The following is a 27002-nucleotide window of genomic DNA, read 5'->3' on the forward strand; positions in this document are numbered from 1 at the left end:
GACAGGTTTAACTGTAGTGGTTAACATGACCAGTGGTCTCACTAGACGGGTTTTACTATAGTGGTTTACATGACAAGTGGTCTCACTAGACAGGTTTTACTATAGTGGTTTACATGACAAGTGGTCTCATTAGACAGGTTTAACTGTAGTGGTTTAGATGAACAGTGGCTTCATTAGACAGGGATTACTGAAGTGGTTTACATGACCAGTGGTCTCACTAGACGGGTTTTACTGTAGTGGTTTACATGACCAGTGGTATTATATTTCATTCTTACAAATTCCTTTTATAACTATACCCACCAACAGTAGTGTATTATTACAGCTTAATTCTATAACATTTAAAAGTGAGGCAAGTTAAATCTCCACACACTGAGTTACTCTGGCATATGATACCTGGCATGCAACGTGATCCCAGGACATCCGAACACCTGTGAAGCTTAAGGAAGGGAAGTAACTCTAAAAATATGTGGTGCGTCTCATTTCCACTTGTGACTGTGGTGTCACAAAAAAATTGCTCAGAAAATAAGAAAAGTGGCTTGATTTTTAGTTGATTTGCTGATGAGATAACAATCAATGACACAGCAATTTGTACAGAATGTTTCTTTCTTGCAAATCATATGCATTTTAAATGTAATACATTTCTATCCAATTTAATTGTATACGATTAAATATCACCGCAGTGTCTATTCACTTAATCTGTATTAGGTCAGACTTAATAAGTATGTGATAAGATAAAATCTACAATATTCCTTAACTGATACCAAAATTGCTATATATAGCCTTTGAGCTCGCTGCTGGCAGAATTTAGGTTTCCTTTACAACACAAAACTATTGTTTTCTCAATCTTTGTAATCTACAATTGGACAGGTATTATCTACGAAACCTGGACGATATCGCTGGTATACGAAAGTCTATATAGGTGAGCGCATCAGATTAAGCTCACCACTGTGTGAAACATTTATCCAACACTCGCGATTGTGTGTGTTTTATCTGTCCGAGTGTTACGTGCGTGTGTGAATTTGTGTAATAACTTATTGCAGTACAGACAAGCCATCTGACATGAAAGTTATTATACGGAGGCAGCGGATTGCAGGATTGCACAAGCCAAGTAATTGCTAGTGTAACTGAGTATTCCGTGCCCGGCACTCTCCCTCGGTTGTGTTTGGTACGTCCCATCTCCTTGGAGCTCAGTACAGCCATCATCAGCTGGCCCGAAACGCTGTACATGCATGAATCATGCACTGGGTGCAGGGAGCCACATGTACCCAATCTCATTCTACCGCGAGGACGACGTGGAAAAAATGAAGAAATATGACCACTTTTATTGTCACAAATGAGAAGAAAAGAGACATAGGCAGCAATTTATCTACCGTAAATAAGCTGGAAAATGTCCGAAAGAAGCTCAAAGGAATTTAGTTAACTCAACGTAATAATCCTAAGGCTGAAATGTATTTACTATATTCAGTCTAAAACAGTGTCTGGCTCAAAATGGTTTAAGAAAAGTCAGACACCTAGTGAAAGTCATGAAAATAATCAGTCTTTGGCTTTCATTGGTGACTGATAAAATGCTGCGCATGCTGAACAATCAAGTTATGTCACCTTCTGCTAGAAATGTCGTCAGTCCTTCAGTACTTTCTGTCATTTTAAATGAAATCCATTTATATCATTGTATCACTGAAATATATCTTATTGCTAAAAAAAACTCTCTTAAATCATAATTTACCAAAAGGTTGGTTCATCAAATTAGTAAACTACAAAAAAAACTTAAACATTAAATTTGAAGCAGTAAAAAACCACTTAAACATTAAATTTGAAGCATTAAAAAAAAAAAAAAAAAAAAAAAAAAAAAACACAGAAAAATATTAGTAAAAACCTTGACAAGTAAATGGTAAATGATGAATAGATGGTTATATAAGTTCAGGTAATCCACCTTCTGCTGGTAGAATGTGGGGGTCTGGTGATGAGTAACCTACAGATGGAGAGGTTGGTTATGACTAATACTGATAACTGACTAACATTAGTATAGATAATACTGGGGGAAACAGCTGTCGCCATGTCAGTGTGTCCTTAGTAGAGATTTAGGCCATTACTTCTTACATTAGCCTTTGGACCCCCTTCACATCCTGATCAGGCAATGGTCATCAGCAGCAGCAAAATAAGTGTTTTCTGACAAAGAGAGCCAAGTGGGAACTGACACTCGTCTGTACATTACTGTGCAACAATAATTCTGAGTATATTCAGCGGGTAGTGCTTTAACTTACAATCTCTACTGTAGCAGTCGTAAACCTGCTCAGAAGAGTTTTTATGCACATATACACTTTACACATGCAGCTTGGAGTCCTATATCAACAAGAGGCCCAGAGGGCCTGTTTCGCTCACCTGAATAGTTAAGCATTCTCATTAGATATTATCCTGTACTACAAATATTTCACTCGTAAACTTCGTCGGCTCCATCACGGGTAGCAACCAGCCCCTGTGACCTTGTAAGTAGGTCAAGGTCATTTTCATTCTCAAACATTGACGGGGTCTATCCAAGGAAGGCACTATCCCAATATGAAGATTCTTTACCATTCAGTTCTTCAGAAGAAGTTGTTTAAAGCGTTTCACATATTTGACCGCTGTGACCTTGTAAGTAGTTCAAGGTCTTTTTCGTTCTCAAACTTTATCAGGCTCGTACCAATGAAGCTTTCAGCCAAATATCATGACTCTAGGCCTTTCTATTCTTTAGGAGAAGTTGTTCAAAAGAAAAGTTGACGGACGGATGGACGATGGACGACGGACGCCGATCCCACGGCATAAGCTCACTTGCCCTTCAGGCAGGTAAGCAAAAAACTCTTCTGATAATGCTCTATGGTAGACCAAAGATGAACTAGAGATGTATCTCCCCTTATTATTATCTATATGCATATGTGATTTGTAGTTGTACCAACACTTTTCTAGTAAAGATTTCCATAAGAGCTCTTCTGAGTTATGGAAGGAACTAGCCAAATATGCAAATTTGATTTGTTATTACATCAAATACAGGCGTACCATCATCCATCCTACAATACAATACCCTATGAAGATTCTATAGGCTATATTTTCAAATTTTCATTTCTTCCGAATTTTCCATTTCTTTGCCATCTTTTCAGTCTATGAACTTTGGCAGAGGTAGATTCTGTTTTATTTCTTTCTATAAAGCACAAAGTAATACAGAAATCAGATAAAAACTGTGTCTTATTTTTCGTATTATTTCCTCAAACTAACCGGTCACAAATGACAAGCCATTGGACTACAGAAACCTCCGTCTCACCGTTATGAAAACAATGCCTAGTTAAGAACCACCAGTTGGTAGTTCTTAACTATGTAACTTAACATCTGGCCCAACAACAGTGATTAATATAAGCTGAAATAACTAGTTTCATAGTTATTGTAAAATAAAGTTTATGTATAAGAAAAAGAAAAAAATTCACAAAATTAATTATCAAGAAATATCATTTTCAAACATCCAAGGGAAATAATTAAAAAGGCATTAAGTTTATTTTCTTAACATTCTAACTATCCATTTTAGAAACAGGTCGTAACTGTGACTTCCCAGAACAGAAAATGCTTTTACGAACAATTATCAATTTGAATGAACTCTTCACTCTCAATATACTTAATACAACAGGACAATATCCAACTCCATGGAGAATGCCAGAAAAAGAACTAGCTATAAACAGTAATAAATTATTACAGAAAAGTAGATATATTTTTTATGCACTAAGGTACACCCTCAACTTTGTGTATGCAACTGCATTAAATGAATATAGCTAGCTGCTACGTGTAGCCTTGCCAGCTCTCGGCATTATAATGGTTATGTTAGCATTTTGACGTCACACCCCGATGCCTGGGTGATTATAACATTTTGACGTCACACCACGAGGCCTCGGTGATTATAACATTTTGATGTCACACCACGAGGCCTGGGTGATTATAACATTTTGACGTCACACCATGAGGCCTGGGTGATTATAACATTTTGATGTCACACCACGAGGTCTGGGTGATTATAACATTTTGACGTCACACCACGAGGCCTGGGTGATTATGACATTTTGACATCACACCAAGAAGTCTGGGTGATTCTGACATTTTACCATCACACCATGATGCCTGGGTGATTATAACATGGCATTAGATTCCTTGTTGATCCAGAATCACCTTCATCCATTTAGAAACTGACAAATAAACGTAAAAACATAAACAAATTTCTGTTGTGACATGTTGTCTATATACAAATCACTATCTAGCTGGCATCCTGGTCCACCTTGTTCCTGACNCCCCCCCCGATTTTTAAACTGACCAGTCACCAGGTGTAGGTCTGCTTACCTGATAAATTCCACCTCCTGGATCATTATGGCTACATACACAGTACTTCAGTAGAGTATCATCCTAGTTCTGTAAGTAAGGATCCCCTCACATCATTCCACTCCACATATAACTCTTTCTCTGATATCAGTAAACATCTGGAATACACAACACTCTTGTTCCAGTGAGAAAAACTCGGCCAGTAGGAGAATGTAAACCTCGGTGGTATAATATCCAAAGTAGTTAGAGTTTATACTTCAACCCAGGAAGGAGAAAAGACACTTACAATAGAAGGACTTCAACCTATTGTTTAGGGGACCATCAATTTATCCACAAGTTTGTATCAATAAATCCAAAGTTCTTTTTGGCCGTGTTTTAAGTGTGTCTCGTCATCAGTACCACTGACACACATATATTACAACATAAATACATCCACTTCCTTTTTTAAGTCATCAAATTCTCACAAAGACAAAGTCGTGATGTACGATTCCTGGGATAAAAAATAAAGTCACAAAACCAATCCCAGTCGAGACTAGTCCTATTTGAACACCATCACGCATCCAAATATTTACACAGGAATGGCTGGAGGTAAAACGTTTAGAAACTCTGTGAAATTGAGCTGATAGGAGAGTTCCCGCGTGAGGGAGACGGACGATGTTTTGGATGTAAAACAGTCACCCCAGCCACTGTACCATTTCGACTCTATCTAGAGTTGGTATACGGCTTTTCTAATCTGGTTTCCAAGTCTGTGCCAAGTTTTATACAGTACCTATATACCTACAAACACAGACACACATATCTACAAACACTGGGATATGATATACAAAGTTACAGCTATCTTAACTACTCCGAAGAAAACCTGGCTGCAGGTTCCTGTCATAATTGGCTATACAGAACTCTTAAAACATTCGGGTGACTGCAGAGAGAAATGTTGAATTCCGCTAATTGGCCCTGGTACTTATAAGTAACCAGATCCTTTTACATAAGATTGTGTCGAGCGTCACACTACAGTATACACTCTCAAACCTCAACCATTACACCAGACACTCCTGGCGCTCAGCATTTCAAATATCAGATATGTCTCGGAATTAATCAGGAAGATTATGCCCTGCACATATCAAATCCTGCTCTGTCATTAATTAATTGTTTAAGTTGGGAGATAATTGATGCAGGAATTTAACTATACAAGCTAGGTCATTTCAGATCTCGCGCTGACACCAGAGACTGCAAACTCGATGAAATGCAGCAAAGAAAACTCTAAATTTGTTGAAAGAAAACTTGCTTTTGATGGCAAGGATGTATTCATTACAAAACAATAAAAAGTTTACGTAAAACAAAGGGTATGAGAGGTTAAGGCACTGTGACCCAGATTTGTAGACTGAATTCATCCCAGGTTTGGTTGGAACCCGTCTGTTGTCTTTAGGAATATTTTAAACACTGATACTTTTGTTTTTATTAAAACTTGAGCAAACACAGGACTGGGAATTTATCATCACCAGAGAATGCTATAATCTTTACAATTTTGCAATTGGATCTGAAAAAAAAGGCATAAGGAAAGTTTAAACTAATTGTCAAAGGGTCTAATAGTAATAATCATATTCCCAAAAAGAGATTTCTATAAGGAACAAATGCTGTGTTGGTTATTACACAAAATAAATTTCTGTTTCATGCCTGGGTAATTATTCCTGAGAGCTATATTACAGATTTCTTAGTGAACAAGATTTAAAGGTAGCATACATCCTTAAGTCTCCATGTCACAGTAAGGTAGCATACATCCTTAAATATTCATGTCACAGTAAGGCAGCATACGGTAAACCTTCGGTCAGTTCGAAAAAAATCAAATAAAAATTGATGAACCTGTTCGGATTATACGAAATTATGCTTCAGAAAAAATAAGCAAAAATTTCGGCAAAGTGTAAATCAAGTCACAAACATATACCCGACATATATATCCAATGTAAGGTCGAAACGTAACAACGACGGCCTGGCATAGAACAATGGCACATTTATAAATGGGTAAAATGATAGTATATTATTTAATTTGATGTTAATTGATCATTAAACTTTCTTCATTTCGAGATAATTATGATCGTTATTGCGAAGCAGAGGCCATTGTGTAGGCCCCAAAACAGTACATGTTTCATTTGTGACACAAAAGTTAGACTACCTAGTTTGTATCAGATACCTAAATATGGAGTCTCTGCGTGGTTAGGTTTTATATATTATTTCGTACTGAATGGTCTGTTTAATAAATTGAAAACATAGTGTACATAACCTGTTGCGTTTACAAAGCGCAACTGTAAATATAGGTCTATATGTTAGTAAAATTAGGTAAGAACATCAACATGTCTGCTTTTAAATTATAAGTGATATAGTCCTAATACCTACCAAAATTATTTGACACCTTCAAAATTACCCATCGCTATTTGGGACACCTGTGGATTTTTGGACTTGGACATGAATGCTAATCACGTCACTCACAATGGCTGGGCGGCCGATCCCTACCGGGACATCTCGCGTGTCCTGCCCTACCTGGTGTGAGCTTGGCAATAATTAAGGGATGTCTGGTCACAATTAAATAATCAAAATGCTTAGTTAACACTGTATTTGACAATACACGGGTGATTTCTTAGTTTGCCATACAGCGTGACATCAGTTCGTACTGATCGCATGTTATTTATACATTGTCGGGGCCTAGTATGACATCATATGACAAGTTCGGACTATCCGAAATAGGGTCAATCAGAGTTTGAACTATCACTAGCTAGAAAATTATTGTTTTTATTGAAAAAAATATGTGTTCGAACTGTCAGATGATTCGAACTGACCGGAGGTTTACCGTACATCCTTAAGTCTCCATGTCACAGTAAGGCAGCATACATCCTTAAGTCTCCATGTCACAGTAAGGGAGCATACATCCTTAAGTCTCCAAGTCACAGTAAGGTAGCACACATCCTTATATAGTCTCAATGTCACAGGAAGGTAGCATACATCCTTAAGTCGCCATGTCACAGTAAGGTCGCCTACATCCTTATGTCTCCATATCACAGTAAGGTAGCATACATACTTATGTCTCCATGTCACAGTAAGGTAGCATACATCCTTATATAGTCTCAATGTCACAGTAAGGTAGCATACATCCTTATGTCTCCATGTCACAGTAAGGTAGCATACATCCTTAAGTCTCCATGTCACAGTAAGGTAGCATACATCCTTAAGTCTCCATGCCAACGTAAGGTGATATTGTTGTATTCTAATTTTTTTCAAACCTGTGATGCAAACCACCTTAATAACATTGCAGCCCACATGTGGAGCACTAAGCAGTTTAATTGGTCAGCATCTGTTACACAAAAGCCTCTGACTAAGACAATCCATTCTTATATTACCTGCCTATCTATAGCTAAGTATCACAGCTCCTCAAAACAGACAGCCAAAGCCTGGTTAGTTTCTACACCACATATTAACTGTCCACTGAGTAACCTTGAGTAAGACCTCCTTAGTCTGAACCTGTCCCTACAGACCACCTCTTCATCACAACCATTTTAATATGAACCTGTCCCTACAGACCACCTCTTCATCACAACTATTTTAATATGAACCTGTCCTTACAGACCACCTCTCCATCACAACTATTTTAATATGAACCTGCCCCTACAGACCAACTCTCCATCACAACTGTTTTAATATGAACCTGTCCCTACAGACCACCTCTTCATCAAAACCATTTTAATATGAACCTGTCCCTACAGACCACCTCTCCAGCACAACTACTTTCCCTATCCTGACTGAAGAGCTTAGTTTGTCAGCTATTTGCCTCTAAAGAGTTGTCTTCCCTATCTTCATTATCACTCTTTCTCATTGTTTGATGTACTGTAATTAAAATTTCTCCATTTCGTTATCTTCCAAAGCATATACAGCATTTAATATAATGTAGAGTTGTGAAGACTTGTTTATAAATGGTCTGTAATGAGCTGAAGTTGGTAATACCTTGACAGCTGTGTTGGCCCACCACATTACAATAGGGAGATGTCTGCTGTACACCTCTGACAGGTATATATTGTACATGTGTACCTGTGTCTGTTTACACAGAGAACACTGGATAATGTCTGATTGTAGTTTTTTTCTGTCTTACCGTATCAAGACTCATCCTACTAAACACCCACTAGCCTCATATAAATACACCACTGTAAGTAACAACAGACCAGCGAACCAATGTTTTACAGAACTTTGTTTTTAAATTCTGTGAGTGGGAAAATCTTTTACTTACATTACCCAAACCAAAACATTCTTGATTTTCAAACATACAGACCGATATTTCTGATGAATAATGAGGTAAGCCAATATCTTATACAGAAAAATAAAAAATTTACATAAAAGAATAAAAAGTTTAAACAGAAAATTCATTTCTTTATGCAGACAGACCAAAAATATAACATGGAAATGAAGAGATATTAAATTGAGAATTCAAACTAACAATATTTATAATCAGAAAATGAATACCAAATACTGAAGAATTAAAATCTTAATATCGGAAAATTTATATTTTATACAGAAGAAATGATATTTCAAGCACATCAGCAATGACTTTTATTTTACAAAAAAAAATTACATACATATTTATTCGCATACAAATATTTTTGGTTTCTATTTAGTTCTGTCTGTATAAAGCATACCCAAGTTATCCCACAGCCATGAAAGGATGCAGGGGAGATAACTCTTAAATTGTCCAATTTTCTTACCGATCTGTTTATAAACCAAATCACAGATAAAAAAAACAATTTTCCATCTACTGTCCACACAATCCGTTATAACCCAGGGCTAAAGATCCTTAGTATTGTTGTCAAACACCTGTATTTCACTTGGTAGGCAGTTCAGAAAAAACACAGCAATATCTTTAATTCAAGTTCAGGTTTATTACAATCAGCTGTTGAGAAGAAAGAGAACTCCCCCTTATTGTTGTCAGTCAAACAAGTTTTACTTATTGCAAAAAGGACCTTTGAAAACAAAGACAAACACGGGTGTATTTACCATAAAGGTATGTAATCACTTTCACACTATACAAGTTCCTTTTTTCTCTCATATATTTGTAAGATGTTGACTATACATACAAACAATACATAAATGGGATGAAAATTGAATTTGTTCCTTGCACTGTCAGAATATGAAAAGTTTAATCCAATTAAAATTATAATATTTTTTGGAGAGTAGCTGAGCTCATCATTATAGTTACTGCACACAGGTAAAACTGCCAATTTATGTATGGGTAAAATAAATGTTTGCTTACCTACAGAAGCTACTAACCTTTCTTTAAAGAATAATGTTAAAAAAAAATAATAATAATAATAATAATTTCAATTCATGTACAGCCAAAAGTCATGCCCACAATCGTTTAATTAAACGTATTTGTTGGTTTGATAGCCTTCAAAAGTAATGGCACCATAGATCTTATGAAACACACCAAGACTACAAACAGATAACTGTTCCTCAAACACCTGATCATTCTATCCCCAACAAATTCTATGTACAAACAACAACTGTTACTATATAATATGTTGCTACACCTCTAGGCTATATAGGTTGTCGGAGGAGCGGAAGACATCAGCTCTAATCTCCAAACAAAGAATTATCGGAGGTATATTATGATCTCCTACCAACTGAAGACATCAGCTCTAATCTCCAAACAAAGAATGATCAGAGGTATATTATGATCTCCTACCAACTGAAGACATCAGCTCTAATCTCCAAACAAAGAATTATCGGAGGTATATTATGATCTCCTACCAACTGAAGACATCAGCTCTAATCTCCAAACAAAGAATTATCAGAGGTATATTATGATCTCCTACCAACTGAAGACATCAGCTCTAATCTCCAAACAAAGAATTATCGGAGGTATATTATGATCTCCTACCAACTGAAGACATCAGCTCTAATCTCCAAACAAAGAATTATCGGAGGTATATTATGATCTCCTACCAACTGAAGACATCAGCTCTAATCTCCAAACAAAGAATTATCGGAGGTATATTATGATCTCCTACCAACTGAAGACATCAGCTCTAATCTCCAAACAAAGAATTATCGGAGGTATATTATGATCTCCTACCAACTGAAGACATCAGCTCTAATCTCCAAACAAAGAATTATCGGAGGTATATTATGATCTCCTACCAACTGAAGACATCAGCTCTAATCTCCAAACAAAGAATTATCGGAGGTATATTATGATCTCCTACCAACTGAAGACATCAGCTCTAATCTCCAAACAAAGAATTATCGGAGGTATATTATGATCTCCTACCAACTGAAGACATCAGCTCTAATCTCCAAACAAAGAATTATCGGAGGTATATTATGATCTCCTACCAACTGAAGACATCAGCTCTAATCTCCAAACAAAGAATTATCGGAGGTATATTATGATCTCCTACCAACTGAAGACATCAGCTCTAATCTCCAAACAAAGAATTATCGGAGGTATATTATGATCTCCTACCAACTGAAGACATCAGCTCTAATCTCCAAACAAAGAATTATCGGAGGTATATTATGATCTCCTACCAACTGAAGACATCAGCTCTAATCTCCAAACAAAGAATTATCGGAGGTATATTATGATCTCCTACCAACTGAAGACATCAGCTCTAATCTCCAAACAAAGAATTATCGGAGGTATATTATGATCTCCTACCAACTGAAGACATCAGCTCTAATCTCCAAACAAAGAATTATCGGAGGTATATTATGATCTCCTACCAACTGAAGACATCAGCTCTAATCTCCAAACAAAGAATTATCGGAGGTATATTATGATCTCCTACCAACTGAAGACATCAGCTCTAATCTCCAAACAAAGAATTATCGGAGGTATATTATGATCTCCTACCAACTGAAGACATCAGCTCTAATCTCCAAACAAAGAATTATCGGAGGTATATTATGATCTCCTACCAACTGAAGACATCAGCTCTAATCTCCAAACAAAGAATTATCGGAGGTATATTATGATCTCCTACCAACTGAAGACATCAGCTCTAATCTCCAAACAAAGAATTATCGGAGGTATATTATGATCTCCTACCAACTGAAGACATCAGCTCTAATCTCCAAACAAAGAATTATCGGAGGTATATTATGATCTCCTACCAACTGAAGACATCAGCTCTAATCTCCAAACAAAGAATTATCGGAGGTATATTATGATCTCCTACCAACTGAAGACATCAGCTCTAATCTCCAAACAAAGAATTATCGGAGGTATATTATGATCTCCTACCAACTGAAGACATCAGCTCTAATCTCCAAACAAAGAATTATCGGAGGTATATTATGATCTCCTACCAACTGAAGACATCAGCTCTAATCTCCAAACAAAGAATTATCGGAGGTATATTATGATCTCCTACCAACTGAAGACATCAGCTCTAATCTCCAAACAAAGAATTATCGGAGGTATATTATGATCTCCTACCAACTGAAGACATCAGCTCTAATCTCCAAACAAAGAATTATCGGAGGTATATTATGATCTCCTACCAACTGAAGACATCAGCTCTAATCTCCAAACAAAGAATTATCGGAGGTATATTATGATCTCCTACCAACTGAAGACATCAGCTCTAATCTCCAAACAAAGAATTATCAGAGGTATATTATGATCTCCTACCAACTGAAGACAGCAGCTCTAATCTCCAAACAAAGAATGATCAGAGGTATATTATGATCTCCTACCAACTGAAGACAGCAGCTCTAATCTCCAAACAAAGAATGATCAGAGGTATATTATGATCTCCTACCAACTGAAGACAGCAGCTCTAATCTCCAAACAAAGAATGATCAGAGGTATATTATGATCTCCTACCAACTGAAGACAGCAGCTCTAATCTCCAAACAAAGAATGATCAGAGGTATATTATGATCTCCTACCAACTGATTTTTTGCTAGGTGATAACTCACAACACAACATATTTCCTATATCTCAGCCACTTTTAAACCTCAGGTCAGCTACTGAGTAAAGAAGTAAATAAACACATAAACTTCGTTTTAAAACACTTCCACCAGCCAGAAATAGGGGACGTCTTCCAGTAACTCAATAATATAATAACAGATCCGTCTAGTCTGCAGATGCTACATTGATTTATTTTAACCAGCCAATGGTCTCACAAGTTTAATATGAAGTGATTTTAAACTACATTTCCCTGGTATAGAGTAGCAGAAGGCCCTCTGACAGGACTCAAAGCTGTAGCTTCTAAATCTAACTAAAAATAAAGGACTCCACTTGTAAACTTAAGATACAGTTAGCATTTTCTTCACTTCAGAATTGACGCAGGGTGTGTAAATATTCTTACCTTTTAACGGGTCCATAAGGTTTAGCTTGATCTGTGTTTAATAACAATGAAAATGTACAACACATATATGAATTTGTTAAAATCCAACAAATTCCTGGAGATTATCCCAATCCCCAAACTTCTTCATACACATGTGTGTGTCCTGGTGTTGTTTCTGTTCATAAACGACAACCACAGGCCACAGGTCAGGATTTTGATTTATGAAGAACAAACTGAGATGACGTATAAAGGATATATTTCTTTGTCAGAAAATACCTTCAACAATGCACACATAGTATATATGGGTACAGGTAAGTACACATACCTGTACAGGTAGGACTATTATCATAACTGTGTATTGTCTTTAGACAATGTCCTTATTAGCAGAGTGGTATGACCGGGAGTTCTTTTTCATTAATTAGCAGACTTAAGTGTATATATACTCATCAAACATGTATTACATTCTTTCACCGTGCGCTGTCTTGTACAACTCGCGACAAGACGCTGTATAATCTCAATATTTACCTGTGCAATATACACCTGTTGACGATTATTAGCAGGAAATGATAAGATAAAAGGTACATACCGTCTGTATAATTCTGAGGATAACCTTTTACAATGCTAACATTTTTTCGCAGTTTTGATGAGAGCCAGATAACTGCACACAGTAATTTCTATAGATTATGTACATTAACAATCTGGGGGCCATTTAAACTTCGTAAAAATTAGCGGATACCGAGAAATAGTCGGAATACCTGGCTGTGACCATACCAGGTCATTTGTAATTGAACACTTTTTTAGTACAGTACTATATAGATAAAGGTGATGTCAAAATATTTATTATTGTATTCTTTTGAAGAGAAAAAAAAGTACACAGAAGTATTTATTGCTAAAACAGTAGATCAAAGCTACACACCAGAAGTCAATGTTTACACTTCATATAGTCTGCTATCAACAAAACATCTAAACATTTTGTTAACATTTTGCGAAATTCACTCTTCTTTAGCAATTGCAAGCTAACATAAACTTGTACTGCTATATATATCTGTCCGTGTTAGGAAGCGCTTGAAGGTGCCATGTTACACGCTACTGTGTGAGATAGGTTACACCAGGGCTACTATACATGAATCATCAATGGTTACCACAGCCCAAGGAGAAATTGTCATTGACTAATATTATATAAGACTTATTGGATATTTCGGAAAATTGTGTTTCTAGATTTTAAAAATTGGTTTCTGAATTACACACTGCAGGAAGACTGTGAAAGGAAGGGGTAGTGAGTGTCAATTTCAATTAAGACCATCAGACGATGGACAATGGTTGTTAGTATAACCCAACTGGTTCCCCTCCCTTCATCTCATAACCTTAATCATTTCACCCCTATGTAACTTTAGTAGACTCTACCATTCATTTATCTGGATGAGTCCATTGTGGTTCACAGTGGTGAAAGGGTTAAGTCATTGACAACAAAAAGGTCAGTTTGATTTTATCTTGGAATGTTTCCTGTCAATCAAATCTCAAAAACTGACATGATATTGATGTTGGTATACCTAGCTTCTTGAATATCATCTAATTAAGTATTTAAATCAATCAATATTCTGTACTCTCTGAATTAGTTTACTAATGACCAATATAATGTATCATCTCCTTGAAAAAGAGCAAATTATCCCCCATGATGTGTGAATTAGTCCATTTATTTATCTTCCTGGAACAATGAGTGAATTATTCTCCCTGATGAGATTATCTCCCCTGATTTATTATGATTCTGTACCTGGCTAACCAGAACTTTGTAGGTTTTGTTATGCAAAGGTGTCAACTTTTATAACTTCCAAATCTAAAATGTGGAAAAATATACAGGAAATGAAACATCTTTCATTTGTTCTTTCTTCCCTTTTTAGGTGAATGGAACTTTTAAAACCAGCACGTTTCTGCTTTGAATGTCAAACTACTCTTCATTCTGGCATGTGATAAGTTACTTAAACCCACATCCTGTCAGTATAAGATATATGTTATTTATATATATATTTAAAGTACACTTCTTAGGACATTAAATCACTATTTATCTAAATAGAATTCAAAAGGATGCAAACTTTCAATATAAAATATAACACTTTGTTTTAAATTGATACGATGTATGGTGTTTCCCAAGGGTCAGCTGCTTCATCCAGTTTTTGTTATATCTTCTAATCTTATTTTTTTTTTACTCAAACTTCCTTTACATTGTAAACAACAAAATGGACAAGGCCACTGACATGATCATTTTCTATGGTTGTTTTCCTGACATGATATGTACTTATCATCTTTTCTTTCCTCAATAATATCAAATTATTTGACTTTAGCTTAGCAATGGGACAAGGAAGTGTGGCTAGGTTGTTTGTTTTATAGTCGACACTCCCCCGTAATTTCAATTAGTGGACCAGTGTTACAATTCAACATGAGACACACAAGGAAGTATTGATATCTGGGTTTGTTATACAACAATCACAAACAATAAGAAATCTAAGACAGAAACCACAAAATGAATAAACAAAAAGAAAAAGATTCACACAGCTGGTCTACATAACATAAAGTATTATTACTCTAGTCCAAATGGTTCTTAAGATATTGTTGTTTGGATTATTTGACCTCTGTGACCTTGAAACTAGGTCATTTAAATGAGGAAATGTTATAGCATTCTATTTCAGGTACCTACTGGCCAAATAGTATGACCCTGGGCTTTATGGAACTTGAGAAAAAGATTGTTAAAGTTTTTAGCCCATGTTGACTTTTGACCCCTTACTAGCACTTAAAGTTGACCTTTGACCTCATTACTGTTATAAAGGAAAAAATTCACACTGCTGGTCTTCATAATATAGGCAAGTATCATGATTCTAGCCCAAATGGTTCTTAGGATATTGTTGTTTGATTTTGTTAAACATATTTGACCCCTGTGACCTTGAAAGTAGGTCAAAGTCATTTTAATGATGACAATTTATAGCACTCCATCCCAGGTACCTACTGGCCAATTATCATGACCCTAGGTCCTACAGTTCTTCAGGAGAAGACGTTCAAATGAAAAAAAAGCTTGCATGAAATATATTTTCAATTTGATACTATGGTTAATATAACTTTGTAACCTTGAAATCACAATTATTTGCACACATATATGAGTCACACTAAAAAGCTACACTAGGGGATGAATGAACTTAACATGTATTTTCCTCAATTCATGAGAAAAGATCGTAAGTCTGGTATGTACTACAACAGGCCCCAGCCTCTATAGAGGTAGAGCATGTGGCTGATTGAGCGCCAGACGAGGGGCTGGAGTTGTGTGCGAGGCTGGGAGGGTTATATTGAGTTCAGATGTTGAAGGAAATAAAAAGTGTTTGGCTTAGGAACTATTGAGGGATATGTATGACTCACACAAACAGAAACAGAAACGAACAGCATGCCAGCATGCTAATTTTGACAAGTTACAAATTGTATTTTCTCTGAATTCTTTTTATAATGAGTTGCCTTTTTTTTTGTGATTCCATGTTGTCCAGTCCATGTCAAAAAAAGGTTGACAAAACAAAGATTTCAGTTTGAAAGATAGATTCCCATTCTTCATTGGTCTATTGCATGAACTGTTTGATTATAAGTTAATGAACGTCACAAACGTCACAAAAGAACGTCAGCAATTGAAATTAAATTTTCAAATTATACAGGTTCAATTTATCTGAATAACACTGGTTTCTGAATTATGCAGGGTTCTGTATTGACCAATAACTCTGGTTTCCTTACAAACATATATAAAATAAGTTCAGGACTTCCGTCAATGTGTAGTTGGGTTGGTTAACTTCAAAGATACCAAAAATTAACAATGTGATACTTTAAACAAAATTATCTATTTACAAGGCATTTTGAAATGGACTTTCCTTATTAAACTGACGAAGCGTTACCCAAGTATATAGGCACTAATGCAGCTGGCCTTCGAAAATTGTTCCCCACCCAAAACTTACATAACATGTACCAGATGGTCTCACTACCATGTCGTTTATATATATAAGGGGGGGGGGGGGGACTATGGCTCCTATAAAATCTTCTACAAAACTTGGGCCTGCCTACAGATGTCTAAAACAAAGACTATGAGAAATAGATGTGATTTTAGGAGAGAATCACAATCAAAGATTACCCTCTAGTTTTTACAACCCTACCCGTATTATATTTACATTCCAGTCCGAGTGCTCTACTCACTCGCAGATTGATGATGAGACTCACAGATTGATGATGAGACTCACAGATTGATGATGAGACTCACAGACTACTGAAAGTTAACATGGTGAGACCCAGATTTAACAACACCGTGGAAAAGGACTCAAAAAATAAAATGTAGATTGATCACAGTGGGGCTCACTTAAAGGTTTGGGGAGAGGGGGTGTGGGTTAGAGTAGTCGTTGCTGCCCTTCAATTCCTGCATGTATTTGTTAACGGTTTCTTGGCCAGATTTCTTGCAGGTTGACCAAACTTCAGAATTTGTTATATCTGGTGAAGGTTTATTGTATATAAATTATAAACTTCATTTATTTTACAACAATTATGGATCAAGTTATTTCAACTTATATTAATCACTCTTGTTGGCCCGGTTGTTAGCGCAAGGAGGGTCTAAATGTAGGAGGAAACTGGAGTACCTGGAGAAAACGCATGTAGTCAGGCAGGTGACCCCATACCTTTTCACATCCGATCGGGGAATCGAACCCTGGGTGCCTTGGTAAAAGGCAAGTGCACTACCCACTGCACCACCTGACCAAATGGTAAATGTAATTGTAAATGAAAGCTTAACTTTAGTGACCTATATATTTTCCAGTGCTTTTAACAACTTATATTTAGATTTTCCCTTGTATATAGAGGACTGAAACAAAACAGTGTATATATGAATTCGTTAAAACGTATATTTTCACCTGTCACCAGTACAGAGGTTTTCTTCACTGTGAATTGTATGTATGCAATAATGACATATTTATTTTATTATGATCCTCATCAAAACTAATGATATCACCTGGTAATAATCAGCCAATAAATATTCACACACATGTTTCAGCAATACAACTCATGAATATTCATGAGCATGACACTAAACTATATCCCTTCAGGTCAAATTATACATGAGTTGACCTAGTGTGACTCGCATACATAATATACATCATACACCTGCCAGGTAGACATAGTTGTGGCATACCTCACCTGGCCAGTAATCGAGCCTCCAGTCACCTGGCTATAAACATTGTAACACTCTCTGTTTACCCTTCCTGTGTTTACATTTGATAGTTTCTGATTTACATCCAACACATGTATAAAACTAGCAATATATATCAGGTGCAGTCATTTTCTCAAAAACTGCTTAGATCGGCTAAATGTCATTTCTGTACAGGGTGTTTCAGTGAAGAAAACTACTTACAGGTATATACACTGTTTGATGAAAGTTAAAAATAATGTTAATCAAGTATTTTTTATTTACCATTGCTATTGGGTCAAACAAGTCACAATTCCTATCTTTGAACTGTCCCGAAATTGTTGGCTTTACCCCAACTGTTTTGGGTATCTAAAACACACACATTCACTTCACTAGTCTTAACATTTCTGTTGACCTTGTTGGGTGTAACAGGTTCGTACTTCTACCGCTTCACAGCTCTGTTTCAACTTCTGACAACATTGGAGAGGACATGTACAGGTCAGGCAGACTTGACAATGTTAACACTAGACCCCCTGAAGTACACATACAGTCAGGCCTGGAGCCCCTGGGGAGACTATCCCCCATTAGGTGTAGGATGAGTTCTAACACATTGTCAGACAGCAGAGAAGTTTGGTATGTAGCTGACCCGGATAGCAGACTCAGATCATCAATACTGAGACTGGAAGCTTGCTCTACATATAGGCAACATATATACACTGTAAATCTACTTTCCTGTGTACTTTTCTCACAAACTATATATACTCCTAGGTTTTATTTGAAATAGATTTGTATAAAAATTAAAAATAATGTAATTGAGAGGTCGCTATAATGATAGCAAATATCTATTGGATTGATACTGGAAGACTATAATCTGTGAACAAGTCTCTTTGCGAATAAAAGCTAAACAAATTAGTATCTCGTGATTGTGTATATATGTATGACAATAATCTCTGGTGATTATATATGGCTGGTGAAAATTGATCTCTCGCCAATCTCAGGATTGTACATTTCTATCCTACATATATATATATAAATATGTCTTCAGCTTAAAAGAAGACAAACGTCTGTATTACTTTGTAATAACAAACAATTAAACACCTGTTTATAACAAATTGAACACCACTGACACTGTATAGAAACATTACAACATGTTTTACGTATTTACAAGAAAATTCAAAGGCCAAACACATTTACTTTGGACAATAATTATTTACAAACCACACGGATGTTTACATCTAGAAAACTTCATTTTCAATGCAACAATCTGTTGGCTCTATACGTAACAGAAAAGTTCAATTTATGTCGAACATGCACGTCTAAAAACTCGACAGGACTTGTACAAAGCTTTTGTGACATCAGAGTCGCCTCACAAAGCTCTATTGATTGGACTTTATTGTTTCATACCTACAGTGTTGTGTATTGGCGTTTTCTACTCCAAATGCCCCTCAACAGCTGAAGAATGACAACCATGACACCATTTTTACTGGAGAGAAAAGGCCCTCCCAAATACAGGAGAACGACAACCGTGGCACCAATTTTACTAGAGAGAAAAGGCCCTCCCAAATGCAGGAGAACGACAACTGTGGCACCAATTTTACTAGAGAGAAAAGGCCCTCCCAAATACAGGAGAATGCCAACTGTGGCACCACTTTTACTGGAGAGAAAAGGCCCTTCCAAATACAGAAGAATGACAAACCTGGCACCACTTTTACTGGAGAAAAAAGGCCCTTCCAAATACAGGAGAATGACAAACCTGGCACCACTTTTACTGGAGAGAAAAGGCCCTCCCAAATACAGGAGAATGACAACCGTGGCACCACTTTTACTGGAGAGAAAAGACCCTCCCAAATACAGGAGAATGACAACCGTGGCACCAATTTTACTGCAGAGAAAAGGCCCTCCCAAATACACACTAGTGGGGCCCACATTATTTGCCTCCTACATTCATACAGTAGGATACAACAGGTCTATACTACTGCCAAACCTGACCAGCTATCAGGCTTTTATTATGTTTTATTCTTGTGTTTCATGTCGCAGTCATCCTTTAACGACTGTTGGATTCTGTGTTAGTGTGTTGATGTGGTGTCAGTTTCATCTTGTGTTCTCTGATCATTATTTCAAGAACTTTGAGTCATTTGTAAAAATATGTCTTACATGTTGGGGTGGGTTTATTTTTGGTCAAGGAAATTAGTTCTGTTAAATAAGATCAATGACTACCTATGTCTTACCTCTTCTATATAATTTGTATACAGCTTCTCACACCTCGAGTACAGAACACTGTCCATTAACCATGAAACACCAAGTGCAAGGACAACTTAATACTACATCATGGCCTGGCCATACTTAATCTCTGTTAGACCTGCTTTACCTCCTCCGTTCAGATGATGCTCAGTGATTACAGGAAATTATCCATGGCTGTACTGGATATTGATCTGAGCGATTTTATGACAACAAAAACACCTGTCTTAATTGATAGTAGCTATAGAATCAAAGAAAAAATTGCTTTAAAGATAGCCTGTTTAAAAACATCGTCTCTCTATACCGACATCTTCACATTATCTCCAATGTCATAATGTCATATTATCACAAACCTGTCTACAAGGGACATATCATAATGTCATATTACCACAAACCTGTCTACAAGGGACATATCATAATGTCCTATTACCACAAACTTGTCTATAAGGGACAGACCCTAATGTCCTTTTACCACAAACTTGTCTATAAGGGACAGATCCTAATGTCCTGTTATCACAAATCTGTCTACAAAGGACAGAATACGTAAATTACATGAGTAATTACAATTCGCATCTTGTAACAATGTAACTAAATATAAATGTAACTTTATCTGATGAGTGTAAATGATGCACATAGCATGCAACATTTTAACTATACCAAGGAGTATGATGAGTAACCTTTTAGGGGTTCCTTACATATGAGGTACAATAAATATTTACAGAAGACCTTTTGTGGGGGGCTGGAGGCTATGTGTTGTTAATGGGATCTCCAACCTATATTTGTTAATCTATTTTTTTGTTCAATTTTGAATTTTTCGAAAATATAAAATCTTTAATTAGAACAAACTCACTTCTCTTTTAGGCATCAACCCCTTGCCAAATCATCAACAATTTTTTTATTTGTGAACACCACAGTTAATGCAAAATGGTTTGTGATAAACATCTGTAAAGTCGGACAGTTACACACACTGACATCAGACAAGATGCTCCCGAGAAGATAGCTACCACAAACACACCATCAATGTTCACACACAAAGACACACAGACCGAGACAATGCTATATGACCCTCCATCCCATAATGTTCCCCCCTCTAGCCTGTCCTGGGGAGGAGACAGGTACAATGTTTACAGTCTCCCCAAACCAAGTATATATATATATATAGTACTCACCTCAGTTCTATAAATAACACAGATCACAAGATTTATAGAGAAAGAATGTGATGAAGTCAGGCGAATCCAAATCCTGTAGTCCACACACACACTAGGTATAAACGTAAACTGTCCTGTACAGAAGCAAATGTAGTTTTAACTCCTCAAGCAGTAAGTATCCCAACACTTCGCTTCTCTGAAGGAAACACAATTTTGTTTCTGCAGCTTGTGTTCTATGACACCGGGTTTAGGGTCAGGGATAATGCTCAACTGCACTGGGATGTTCCATTCCAGAGGGAGGGGCAGTAAAGAGGAGAATCCATACTGCCGTTTGTATATAATTCCTCAGGGTTCCTTGCGTGTGCTGAGTGTGTGCTGTAGAGAAAGCTCTTCCCTGCCAAAATTTGCCGTTTACACATAAAACCTGTTATAACGGCCTGGAGGGTTTTTTACTGACAAGTCAAAAATGTCTCCTTATCGAGTTTTGTTTTCGTACTGATATTTACACCTAGAGAAACCTTTTCACTGGTCATCAGCTATACTGCTGTTTGACGAGCCTGTCCCGAGGACATTAATATTTCCATGGTGACATATTAATCCCTGACCAGTCAGACTTAACATGCTGGGCAGTACACTATAAGGGTCAGTCGATCTTACTGTCCACATCCTATATATATATATAATACTGGACACAAGCTGTCCACCTATACAACACCACTAGAGTCCAGTAAGAACTTCTGGCTACAGTTGAAATTGGACCTCGACACCAGACAGTATACAATCACAATATGTCCTGTTTATCATTCTGTAACTTGTACTATATACAATCACAATATGTCCTGTTTATCATTCTGTAACTTGTATACGATCTGAACTATTAAACCTCCCCATCCCACCCCTTACATTCCTTTAAGCTTGAGCAACAACTACTTTTCATTGCAATATATGTGTATTTAACATTCTTTACCGATAAACCAGCAAATAGGTTTCTGATATTCTGGTACTTCACCGGGTGTATTTACATGTCAAAGGTAGAACAACTTAACTGAAATTCAGACGCATAAAAACCAGCAGTACAGTTAAAGTTCAAACAGAACTTAATTTTCCTTGGTAAATACTGAACCATCATAAAATATTTAGTTTTCATTTTGTATTATAGTCTCGGAATCATTAAGACACAGACTAAACTGTTTGTTCCAGGTCAGTTATTGAAATGCACTAGATCCCGTCTGTGTTCAGACACTAAAATATATGCATACCTATCTGGAAACCCAGAACAAATATTTTCCTCTGATCATCCTGACATTTTAATGTCCCCCGATTTCTACTCTCCTGTCGGAGTGCCCTCCTTGGAAGTCTTTTTTTCCTCGTTTATCTAAGGGACATCAACATGTCCTAATATCTACTTACTCTCTTCAGAAAACTGATTCACTAAAGCACCACATGTATTTATTCTGAAATACAAGGCATTCAAGATGTGTGCTCCGTGTAAAGATTATATTTCATAAACACCATCATGAAATCTTCATGCCTTTTAAAGAAAACGTTCTACCATAAAGCATCATGTATATTTATTCTGAAATATACAAACACTTAAACAAAAAAATGTAGATTGATAAAAACCATCATGATATATATAATAACTAGGAAATGTCTGTTAGACATAAATGCCCCCGCTCATGGATGGGACGGGACGGACGCCACGGGACATGGGCAACACTATCACACTATATGCCCCCCATTTTATGGCNTGGGGGGGGGGGGGGGGGGGGGGATAAAAACATGATAAGAACACAATGAATGCATTGAACATGTTGACAGGCTCCCCTCTTTACTTGGGGAGATTTATAGACATATAAACAGCACTGGTTAAGATATGTACTTGTGTATGTTATGAATCTTAACGCCAGATCAAGCTGGCTATTATAAGTGTATATACATAAATTCCAGTCAAACTGTTGCTCAATCACGATAGTGACCTAAATTTAACCGATTTTTTTCGTAACACAGAGCACGCATCTTGAATACATTTTATGATATAAATAGAAAGTAGAACCTGGGAGGCTAGAGAGGCCTTGTTTTAGATAAGGAGAACCACTTCTTGTAGGTGGTTTTTCTTTGAAGAAAATCTGTATCTTCCCAAAAACGGCCAAGTGAAAAAATATTTTTTCCACTCTTTTTATTCTTTTTCCCCTATAGTAAAAAGTGCTGCTTTTTACAGATCTTATAAAAACAGCTATAAAAACAGCTATAAAAACAGCTATAATCTTGAGGCTTGTCACAAGGAATGGAGCAGAGTAAATCAAAACAGAAAACTAAATACATCTATTTTCGTTGGCATCAAAGAATCGTGCTGAAATTTACAACAGATCACCAAACTAATTCATTTCAAACTTACAAAGGCCATTTTCATATAGAATTATGGTTTCAATGTATATTTTACACAAAATTTGGCCAATACTTTGTTAAAACCGGCAAAAATTATTTAGGCAAGGTGAAATGATATTATGGATGGATGTCAGAAGTTACTTGAAACATGAAATTAGACTTTTTGGCCTTATGGAATCATTTGATAGAATACAATATGAGATATAAAGTGCAAGCTTGAAGCAATCACATCCTTCTGTGAGCATGAGACAATCCTTATATACAATCCTGAAACATTCGACGATCAATAACGGCAAGGAGGCAGATAGAATGTACGCAGACGGTCACATTATGCCCCGATCATCTTGCACGCAGAAACACTCAACTCCTCATTGTTGCAGTTTCAGAGGTAGTTAAAAATAGTTAAACATGTCTGTTAACGACGCCAAAGGGGAAAACATGTCTGAAACAAACTTACTGCAATAAGTGTCAAGAACACCAAAGCTAAAAAAGGAACTTATCAAAGTTATGCAGAATCTATATGTAGTTTTATTGACGATATCCAGACTTTCCTTGCATCAGGACTTTTTCTACACAATAACTATAATCCTTCCAGCTTTTTTCTAAAACAATCTACCAAACTGTGTGAAAAAGACCAAATTCTGAGAACTGTTTGGTGAATCTCACTGCTGATCCGTTTTGTACATAACGGAGCTGCTAGTAAGACAGATCAGGATAGTCCAGCATTGAATACTTCAGATTCCACAGATATTTGTCTCCTCAGCCCCTGTACCACCCCTCCCACCCTATATGAAAATCAGGCTACAGTTGGGTCGACATGAAGAGATGAAAGCTAATGCCTGTGATCAGTGTGTGATGCCGATCAGCTGCTGAAGCCCTAGTCTGCAGTCTCAGCCTAGCTGAAGATCTAAGGCTGTAACAGTACACATTTCTGATAACAGGTGTTGTTGCCATCAAATACCAAATCACAAAAAGGTCAGACAACTTTATATGTACTTGATTTCAGAGTTTGTTAATTGTACATACAATCAATAGTTCCCAAACTCAAGGTGCCTTGAGGCCTTTTGGTGAAATGTTTGAGCATGTGCTATGAAAACTATGTGACCTTGTGAAAGTGACCTTTGTCTGTGACCTTGTAACCCTTCAATAGTGACCTTTGTCTGTGACCTTGTAACTCTTCAATAGTGACCTTTGTCTGTGACCTTGTAACTCTTCAATAGTGACCTTTGTCTATGACCTTGTAACCCCTCAATAGTGACCTTTGTCTGTGACCTTGTAACTCTTCAATAGTGACCTTTGTCTGTGACCTTGTAACTCTTCAATAGTGACCTTTGTCTGTGACCTTGTTACCCTTCAATAGTGAACTTTGTCTGTGACCTTGTGAACCCTTCAATAGTGAACTTTGTCTGTGACCTTGTGAACACTTCCTGTTACTATAGTGACCTTTGCCTGTGACCTTGTGAACCTTTCCTGTTACAACAATGACCTTTGTCTGTGACCTTGTGAACCCTTCCAATGACTATGGTGGACTTTGTCTATGATCTTGTGAACCCTTTCTGTGACTATAGTGAACTTCATCTGCAAAATTGTAAACCCTTCCTGTTATTATAGTGAACTTCATCGGCAATTTTGTGAACCCTCCTGTGGCTATAGTGAACTTTGTCTATGACCTTGTGAACCCTTTCTGTGACTATAGTGAACATCATCTGCAACCCTGTGAACCCTTCCTATTACTAGAGTGAATTTCTATGACCTTGTGAACCCTTTCTGTGACTATAGTGAACTTTGTCTATGATGTTGTGAACCCTTTCTGTGACTATAGTGAACATCATCTGAAACCCTGTGAACCCTCCCATTATAATACTAGAGTGAACTTCTACGAGCTTGTGAACCCTACTTGTCTGTAACTTGGGAAACGTCCCATTTCTGTGACCTTTGAACTATTTATTTGTTTGTGATATTTATGACTTTGGAAACCCTTTTATCGCATTTTTGTAGAGCGTCACTACTTTTCGGTATCAATTTTTGTAAGAACTGTCCAAACGGTGATTACCTTATGAGCCACAGACTGTTAAATACAACAGGTATATCAAAATGCTGCTGCTTTCTGTAAACAGATGATAGGGCTATAACTGGCCATCGACATTCAAATGACAGATAAACTTCTTGCATGTTCTTCAACTCATCACTTATCAGTATTTATGTCCGAATATGTGACTTGGTTTCACCAAACAATGGTGATGAATGGTATATATATATATACCTATAACAACCCAGACAGCTACTGACAAAATATCCAAATGTTCAGTAATAAATTTGTGTTTACTTCCTCCAACTGGGGTGAGGTCCAGATATATATATACACACTAGACAAAAATATTTCTACTGTAAACACCTAACAATAACACTAGCACCAACACGTGTATTTTATCAGTGGTTACAATAACATCAGCACATCCCTCGTACTCTTTGGACAATTAAGCCCAGAGTTGTATCGGCTATAGTCTGGAACTAAACTCATTCACCCCTGAAATGTCATAATGAACTATTCCAACCTTTGAATTGGAAGGGTTCAAATGTGTCTTCAGGGGTGAATGAGTTAAATTACCCTGGTATTGACATTGGAACCATCAAAGCAGACTTTTAGCTTGACATTCAAAATATTAACTTTCCTGTACTACTGTATACAACCTGTCGAAACTGAACCTTGTATAATAAGGAGCCCTGTGTAATCCCCAAACCCTGATTTGAATAAATATAGTGGTACCCCTTGTGTTGGTTAACGACAGGTTTTCAATGTGTATATAGAAAATAAATATCTTTTTTTCACCCTACTATCCATACTTACTTGGAAACCAATCGATCAGGACTGAGGATTCCAACACTAGACTATGACCCATAACCATACAGTCAGCTCATTTCATCTTGCTAATATCTTCAAATAAATTCTCAAAAGAAATTAGCAAGAGGTCTTCCATGTGATGGTGATTTCACTTAGAAGTTTCAACTTTAAAAGATACAATTTCACCTTTAAATCTCAGAAGTTATAAACTATAACTGTAAACCCCAAAGATTTAATCTTTAACTTTAATACTAAGATAAAATTATCAGCAATTCAGATTTGTATTTCATTTCAACAAATCTGTGTTATACCACACTTTATAGAAAAAGATAATGTTGTAGGCTAGATGTGTATATAAATCTTCTCCAATAAACACTGTTTGTCGATTGGAATGAATATCTAGTAATTAGCAGAACTGATAGGGTTTGATAATACATTGGGGTCAGTAGAATTTCATGTCAAAGCAATCCATATCTGCTAATCAATTACACATCCTGTAATAGACGCTTATCAATCAATCTGATAGGCTGGCTCCATCT

The 27002-nt window shown here is 36.7% G+C and overlaps 1 protein-coding gene across 11 annotated transcripts in view; it reads right to left on the reverse strand.

Moving 5' to 3' along the window:
- Positions 1-27002, reverse strand: part of LOC110447077 (rap guanine nucleotide exchange factor 6-like) — a 136323-nt gene that overhangs the window by 90279 nt on the left and 19042 nt on the right. The window contains exon 1 of one of the 11 annotated variants that reach the window (XM_021492510.1): positions 12678-12779. The exons of 9 other annotated variants lie outside the window; for them this stretch is intronic. In XM_021492510.1, coding sequence (XP_021348185.1) covers positions 12678-12742 — 65 coding nt within the window. In that variant the 5' untranslated portion in view covers positions 12743-12779. Of the gene's footprint in view, positions 1-4350; positions 5223-12677; positions 12780-27002 lie in introns of those variants that run through there. One more of the 11 variants, XM_021492511.1, reaches the window with a different exon arrangement.

The sequence above is a fragment of the Mizuhopecten yessoensis genome, unplaced genomic scaffold, assembly GCF_002113885.1.
Source record: "Mizuhopecten yessoensis strain PY_sf001 unplaced genomic scaffold, ASM211388v2 scaffold3151, whole genome shotgun sequence".
NCBI classification, from domain to species: Eukaryota; Metazoa; Mollusca; class Bivalvia; order Pectinida; family Pectinidae; genus Mizuhopecten; species Mizuhopecten yessoensis.